This window comes from Stigmatopora argus, chromosome 4 (genome assembly GCF_051989625.1).
Source record: "Stigmatopora argus isolate UIUO_Sarg chromosome 4, RoL_Sarg_1.0, whole genome shotgun sequence".
Lineage (NCBI taxonomy): Eukaryota > Metazoa > Chordata > Actinopteri > Syngnathiformes > Syngnathidae > Stigmatopora > Stigmatopora argus.
The window spans coordinates 6,974,655-6,982,730 of NC_135390.1; the positions used below are offsets into that span (position 1 = coordinate 6,974,655).

General features: G+C 39.0%; 1 protein-coding gene across 2 annotated transcripts; it reads right to left on the reverse strand.

Annotated features, from left to right (window-relative positions):
* Window positions 1-794: 794 nt before the first annotated feature.
* LOC144072540 (hepcidin-like) lies at window positions 795-4,760 on the reverse strand. Of its 2 annotated transcripts, XM_077597615.1 has the most exons (3): window positions 4,540-4,747; window positions 1,370-1,435; window positions 795-1,293 (listed from the first exon to the last, which is right to left on the reverse strand). In XM_077597615.1, the coding sequence occupies exons 1-3, from the start codon at window positions 4,624-4,626 to the stop codon at window positions 1,183-1,185; spliced, it is 264 nt and encodes an 87-aa protein (XP_077453741.1). In that variant the 5' UTR covers window positions 4,627-4,747; the 3' UTR covers window positions 795-1,182. The 2 variants fall into 2 exon arrangements, 1 of the variants encoding a protein (XP_077453741.1); XR_013299824.1 differs by lacking the exons at window positions 795-1,293; window positions 1,370-1,435 and adding an exon at window positions 4,264-4,467 and having other exon boundaries at window positions 4,540-4,760.
* Window positions 4,761-8,076: the final 3,316 nt, after the last annotated feature.

Genomic DNA, 8,076 nt, shown 5'->3' on the forward strand with positions numbered 1-8,076 from the left:
TAAATAAAAACGGTATTTAATAAAAAGGTGCCACTTAGAGTCAGTTTGCTTGGAATCCAGCCTCACCCCAACCCCATATTATTAGTTGAAAAGACTCACAGTTTACTTCCAAATTTGGTCATGTTGGTGAGCGGGTGCCATTTTCGTTGCACGTTGCCGCCTGACTCTTTCAAACTCGCCAGCTGCGAGTGTTTACTCACCCCAAACAAGTCTGGAGCAAGGATCTTCCCATCAATCAGTCTTGCTCGGTCATGGGTCACTGATTCAATTTGTCCTTTTTTCCACTTCAATTTATGTGCCTGTCTTCTCGTTCCTACCTCATTTTAGGATTCTACTAACTTCATTTTTAACAAATGACCACATGTATGACAGACTAATTGCTACTAAAGCCACTGTATGAAATATTCCCAGTGATTATCCAGCAATTTGGTTTCTCAGAAGCAACATCCAGGCCTAAAAGTATCATGATTTTTATTTGGTTCTCCTGACCCTGTAAGATATGGTTTATATGTATACTAACAATGATGATGCAATAAATATTGCTTGTAACCCCTGTTCAAGTAATACGAGCTAGCAAACATGGAGATATTTTTGCACAGTTGCACAAACTTTTTCAAAATAAATAATATTTTAAAAGAATATCATTTGTTTTTGTTATTAGACCTGTGTTTATCAACAGGTGGATTGGTACCCAATAGTCAGTAACACACTCATTTTGAACAGGTGGACCATGATGTTCATGTTCATCAATATTTTCTAATTAGGATGCTCAAAAAACACAGATGATGAGCAGGCATGTTTAAATCTTTATTCTTTATTGTATATTGCAACGAATTATAGTTAGGTGTGATTTAGGAAGGTATTGCTCAGATATGATGATTAATATTTGGTTGCCTGGAACTCAACCAGAAGATATGGATTGGAAGCCTATAAAACTGCATGATTTAATATATACGGTGATGCAAGAAAACGGGAACTCTGAATTTCTCTTTGTATGCCTGCGTGTGTGTGGTGTTTAACACAAAATATACAATATATCTGGGTGTGAGTTCTGTTACCCCTTCCTGGACATGATACATGACAAATCTAATAATAAAAAAATAATAAAACACTTTCTATAGGAAGTTTAATGGTGGCAATACAGAGTGATAACAGTACAGAAGTACGTACAGATTCATGGAATCACCATTCACAGCAGACGCCACACCATGTAGGTCCTCTACTACAACAGTTGCAGCACCAGCGACAATATTTCTCATCTCTTCTGTGTCTGTCCCCGACAAAATGACTCATCTGTTTACAAAATAATTTAGAAGAGCACATTTTAACATCCCGTTTGAGTCTTTCAATGATCTATATCTCAACTTACCTTTGGTTGCTCTGACTGCATTTGAAAGGGTTCCATAACATCACCATCTCTCACTTGTAGCACATCCTGCTTCTATTTGTAAAATGCATATTTGTTGTGAATGATTTGAGAAAACAGCTAACAAAATTGTTGAAGAAAAAAAACTTACATCAGTTGATGGCAAAGCATTGCTGTCCTTCAAAATAAAAGCAGAAATAAAAATCACTACAACTGCCAATTTTAAGGTATTCATCTTTTGTGTCACTTTTGTTTCAATTGCTGAGTTTCTTAAAACACTTTGGTGAATCGATGTGGACTAAATCGTGTATAAGGTGCACAGCCAATACTTGCATTTATAGAGAATGATTTCTCAACCACTGGCAGCCTGTATGTTTGGACCCAGAAGGGGGATTTTCCAGTTTTTCCACATCATTTTAGGTGATGCATTTTATTATACAATATCAATATAGCAGGTTAAAAAATACTCAAATGATTTTCTCCTCATACTTCAAATACGTTGTATGACTCAATCAATCATCTGTGGGAAGAAGAGTGCGATGTCGTTATTGATTTGCACGTGATGTGAAGGTGGCAGAATTATTCAAAGGTTCATTGCCCAGGAGGAGTTTAGCACATAATGCCTTATTTAGCAGTAATGTCTACAGCATGTCTGTCTTCTTTGGATTGGATTGGATTGGATAACTTTATTCATCCCGTATTCGGGAAATTGCGTTGTTCCAGTGGCAAGAGGGTGAGGGTGCAGGAATAGGAAAGGCATTTTAGACATAAATAGATAGGTAATAAGTAGGTCAAGAAATAAATACATGAATAAATATATACTTAAATAAGCGTGTTGCTTAGCACATATATACATACATACATACACATAAATGTACATGCATGCTTTGAACTGACAATTGATGTCATTTGTTTTCCGATCATCCAACTATGTGGGACTTATGCAAACTCATTGGCATTCTTTAACTCTGAAAAAGTTCAGTCCCATCGGGTACCAAGTGTTGAGTAGGTTGCCCTCAAACATGGAGTAACTTAAAGGCCCTCTATCATGGCTGGCTTGGGGGCTAACTTTACTGAATTTGATAGGTTGGCCCTTGGTGACCCACAACCCAGAGTTCTTTTTTTCTAAAATAAATCTAAAAATCACAACAACAAAACGGCTCTAATCCAATTTAGGGGAGTCAGCGGATTTAGCGAGTCGGCCTCACAGTTCTGGGGTCATGTGTTTTATCCCAGGTTTGGTCCTCACTCTTTTTTGCATGTTCTCCTTGGGCTTGTGTGGGTTTTTTCTGGGCACTCTCATTTCCTCCCATATCCCAAAAACATGCAGAGTAGGCTGGTCGAACACTCTAAATCACATGTGTCAAAGTGGCCGCCCGGGGGCCAAATCTGGCCCGCCGCGTCATTTTGTGTGGCCCGGGAAAGTAAATCATGAGTGCCGACTTTCTGTTTTAGGATCAAATTAAAATGAAGAGTATAGATGTATATTAAATTTCCTGATTTTCCCCATTTTAAATCAATAATTGTAATTTTTTAATCATTTTTTTCTGTGTTTTTAGTTCAAAAATCATTTTGTAAAATCTAAAAATATATTTAAAAAAAGCTCAAATAAACATTGTTTTAGATCTATAAAAAATGGAATATTCAGGGCTTTTAATCCAGTTCTTTTAATCCATTTATAAAAAAATCAAAATACTATATCTAAAATGGTCCGGCCCACATGAAATCGAGTTGACGTTAACGCGGCCCGCGAACCAACCCGAGTCTGACACCCCTGCTCTAAATTGTCCCTAGGTATGAGTGTGAGTGGGAATGGTTGTCCGTCTCCTTGTGCCCTGCGATTGGTTGGCCACCGATTCAGGGTCTCCACTGCCTGGTGCCCGCAGTTAGCTGGGATAGGCTCCAGTAGCCCCCGCGACCCTTGTGAGGATAAGATTTTCATAAAATGAATGACTAATCCTATTTCACTTTTGGCCAAAATACAACAGTACTACAACCAAGTGACACCATGGAGGGATGCCGTCTTTACGCACTATACACTCTTACATTTAGTTTCAATTCACTTAGTTGGTTTTTTTCCCAGGAAATTCAGCCGTTTTATCAGAAAAGTGTTAAGTGTTGTGTAGGAAAATGGAAAAACACAAACATTGCAAATATAAACATGTTTTTTTAATTTTGCGAAGTGAAAACAATAGGAAGCAAAGCAGCCATTGTGTGGTCATTCTGTGGTTTTAATTTGAATATTTTTCTTAGGACTGCTTTGACCAAGTGACAAATGCCGTGTGGCCAATGACTAATAGTGTTAGATGGATAGCATGTGGGCTAGCTGCCCTAGTCAATGGCATGTGGACTAAAACAACAGCCCGTTAGCAGCATCGGCAAAAGCGGGCCAGTTTTAAATTAAATTATTGAATTTTCAATCGCCAGGTTTGCTTGTAGATTAGAGGGTCATAAATGTAAGATATTTACCATTCAGTACAACCTATGCATTTATTAAACAAATGTGTAATGCATGTCATTATGTCTAGATTATGGTTCTTGCATTAACTTATTTTTTTTTTAAATATTGAGCATTGAATACAGACTCGAAGTTTGGATGTATTTCAACAGAAGTTAAGAAAAAAAAACACAGTTAGTGAAAATACTCTAATTGTAAAATATGTGGGGCTTAAGTGAGGATAGATATTTATACATCTTTTGTGAAGTCTTCAGAAGAAGTCTCTTTGTTGCATTGAAAATAAATCACTCTTTTTAAGCAAAATAACAAATCTGTCCTTTCATGCCTACCGGTGAATGTTCTGGTTCAGCAATTTTTTTTAATGTTAACTCAAAATACACACCATATTGTGAGTTCAAGTTACCCCTTCATGAAGATAAGTATAGTCAAAACAAAACAATTTCTTCTGTGTTATGGTTTATTGTGACAACACAGTTCCATGATGGTAAAGAAAAGATTCCTGGTGTCAAAAGGGGCAGCAGAGACCACACTGTCCCTGCGTAAATTGACAACAGTTACAGCACCAGCGGCAGCCTTTGGCCTCCCTTCTGTATCTGTCCTCTGCAAAATGGTCCACCTGTTCTTCATATCTCTCATCTGCATCCTACAATATTTGTGAAATGAATATTTCTTAAGAATATGCTGACAAAATTGTTTATCAAGCTAATGCACTTACTTGACTTGATGCCAAGGCACAACTGTCCTTTATCAAAAGAACGGCAAGTAGAAAAGTGACAGCAACTGTAAATTTGAAGGTCTTCATCTTCCAGGCGTTGTGTCAGTTGTTCAATGACTCCAAAGATTCTTTAGCTCAGCTTTGTGGCTCAAAATCCTGTTCAAAATGTGCCACAAATGCTGGTATTTATACTGAAATATTTCCTAATCACTGGCACGCAAGTGATATCTTTACTTTTTTTTAAGGACTTTGAATCTTGCCTAACGGTGGGATTTTCCAGTTTGTTAACCTTTTGATGTCAAGCCTGCGCTGTTTAAAGTTGAAAATAAGCCAGAAAATAATCCAAATTGTTTTTTGATGTTTGAGTTTGAGTTGGATTTATTTATTAAGGGACAGTACATATTAATGAACATATGTATATTCATGTTAATGAACATTTATATATGTAAATATGTAAGATTATAGCTGAGGACTATTCTCCATCTTCATCGTCCTTTCTGTAGGTTGAAGATAAACAATGACACATACTAGACACATACACACAGCACAGTTTCAGACAGCGTTGTGATCGCAATTTTGTTAATCTAACAGCCAGGCTTTAAGATGATTGGCGAAGAGTTACAGAAACGGTAGTTCACGTATGCTAGTTGGTATTGAGTTCCAGGTATGTGCGGCATGGACAGAGATGATAGTGTTCCCTTTTGCGGTGCTAATTATGCTTAAAAAGAAATTTGATTTTGCAGTTCGAATTTCGGGCGGCTTGGTGGCGTGATTGGTTAGCACGTCGGCCTCACTGGGTTCAAATCCAAGTCGGTCCACCTGTGTGGAGTTTACATGTTCTCCCGGGCCTGCGTGGGTTTCCTCCGGGTACTATGGTTTCCTCCCACATTTCAAAAACATGCATGATAGGCTGATTGAACGCTCTAAATTGCCTCTAGGTATGGGCGTGAGTGTACATGGTTGTCCAACTCCTCGTGCCCTGCGATTGGTTGGCCAAGGATGTTCCCCACCTTTGGCCCAGAGACAGCTGGCTTTGGCTCCAGCACCCCCTGCAACCCTAATGAGGATAAGGCGGTTCAGAAAACGAGATGAGATGAGAATAATGTGTGTATGTATGTGCCTGTCTGCTTTCGCAGGTCACCACGTGGTGGCTCTCACAGTTAAAAATGTTTGCTCTTTTGTGTCTAACTTGTTTGCCACCCCTCATCATGTCTGGCTACATTTATTCATTCATTCATTCATTTTCTGAATCGCTTTATCCTCACTAGTACATGCCCAGGGGTTGAGTTGGATTTTATGTCGATAATCAACCTTCCAAAAATAAAAAAATAAAACATGTAAGAGGTACATACTGAATATAGTAGACCACAAATCCATCCTCAACTTCTTGTCCCGTGGATGAGCTGGAGTCTATTACACTTTTTGTTCAAGAGAAGTCTTACACCCAGGACTGTGAGCAAATCACAGGACACGTACACAAAGAACCATTCATACTTGGGTCTATCTTCAATTTAGAGTCTTCAATTAACCTACCAAGCATGTTTTGGGAATGTGGGAGGAAACCAGAGCACACTACCACACTGTACCTCTGTAACGCTACATACGAGGCTACTGGATGGCAGTTAAATTCAGAACCTCTCAACTGTGAGGCAGATGTGCTAACCATACACCATTGTGGTGCCATACCACTGATATAATGTAATATTATTGAATCTCAATTTCCTTGGAAACTAAATTGAAGCTAAGCTTTAGTAGGCTAAAATTCTGACTGCCCACTATTTATTCCAGACTGGTGGTCAAGAGTGATGCACACTTGGGATCACCCTTGATTTAAGCAAGCAGTTTTACACCCAGTTCTTTTACCATGAACAGGCATTCGCATGTTGGGGGACAAATTATACATTTTGTCAAATGGAGTTTGGGAATTGCCCTGCCGATCTAAAACAGTGTGGAGTCACAGTAAATTAGTGTTTGCTGCTAAGTGCAAAGCGTACATGTTGCCAGAACTTTACTGGCTTGGGACCAATAGCGAACCCACTATACCACACTGTGGATAGACGAGAGCCACAGGAGATACTGAACCAGTGGTAAAAGGAAGCCTACTGTCAGTGAGATTCTGCAAAACCCAGACTTCACCCTCTGACAACTTGGAAATATCCATTTCAATAAGGTGGAAAAGTGGATTTGGCCAGACATCCCCATTCCTCCCATGGAAACTCATCTGTCCTAGTGTGAGGCGACACCCTCTGTGACTTTTAACTAAAGGGTTGAGTGTAGACTTCTGCGGATCAGTACATCCCACAAAATGAATCTGCAATTTGGCCCTCTGGTTTCTTTGAAAATGACTTAACTTGAAATCCATTTTGAGAGTTTCTTTGAAAACTACAGGTTGTTTGAGAGTCTTATAAATCAGTTTCTTCCCTTATTTTTCTCATATTTTATGACAGATTATCCAATGTAATCCCTTGTTTCTTAATCTGGAAACCATTTTTGGAAGAGCCAAAAATTGTGAAACGACAACAGACAGCACGTTCAGCCAGTACAGTAGTTTCATTCATTCATTTTCTGAACCGCTTTATCCTCATTAGCGTCGTGGGGGGTGCTGGAGCCTGTCCCAGCTGAATTGGGGGCAGGGCACAAGGAGACGGACAACCATTCACACTCACACTCATACTTAGGGGCAATTTAGAGTGTGCATTCACCCTACCATGCATGTTTTTGGAATGTGGGAGGAAAATTGAGTACCTGGAGAAAACCCACGCAGGCCCAGGAGAACATGAAAATTCCACACAGGCGGACCGACCTGGATTTGAATCCAGGACGCCAGAACTGTGAGGCCGACGCGCAAACCACTCATCCGCCGGGCTGCCCCCACAGTAGTTTCACTTCCGGAAAATTTCTCTGAAAGTCCTTTGAACTATTGGGACATGCTTTAGGTCTCTTATTATCATGATGTTGAAAAAAACAAATACTGTTTAAACTTATTGGAACAGGATGACCACCCTGCAATGGTTCAATCAATATTCCTGTAATCACATGTTGTTGCTTTATTTTTTACCTAACACAGGGATTTCCCACTCTTTCACAATATTGTCTAAGTCAACAAATGGAAGTTCTGACAAATAGTAGCTATTAAACCCTCTTTTAACCAATTGCCTAAAAACATGCATATTTGTAGTCATTCTAGTCTTTAATTTTGCTTAATCATGAATCACAAATGCTTAAATCCAAGATTAGTTAACTTGAAATAAAATGTTTTTGAAGGATCTGTTTAAGGAAGCCACTGCCTTTTTTTATGATTTGGATTATAATGGGGTCTTATTTAAAACACATGGATGCCGTAATATTCAGCAGCTGCACCACTCTGCCTCTGGGGCATTCTTTGTTCGGCACGGAGGAGGGAAAAAAGGGGGAAAGGAAAAAGAACAACTTCCACATGCTAACATTTACACAGTGATTTCTTTTAATTGCACTCTGCTTTTTAATTTACCCAGGACTAATGCTTTTAAACGTGGAACTCGAGGCATTTTATTGAAG

Coding starts and splice junctions, on each gene's coding strand:
- LOC144072540 (XM_077597615.1), bottom strand. CDS start 4,626: ATGAAGACCTTCAAATTTACAGTTGCTGTCACTTTTCTACTTGCCGTT. Junction 1,436..4,539: donor GTGCCTTGGCATCAAGTCAA/GTAAGTGCATTA, acceptor AAATAGAAGCAG/GATGTGCTACAAGTGAGAGA. Junction 1,294..1,369: donor TGCAGTCAGAGCAACCAAAG/GTAAGTTGAGAT, acceptor TTTTGTAAACAG/ATGAGTCATTTTGTCGGGGA.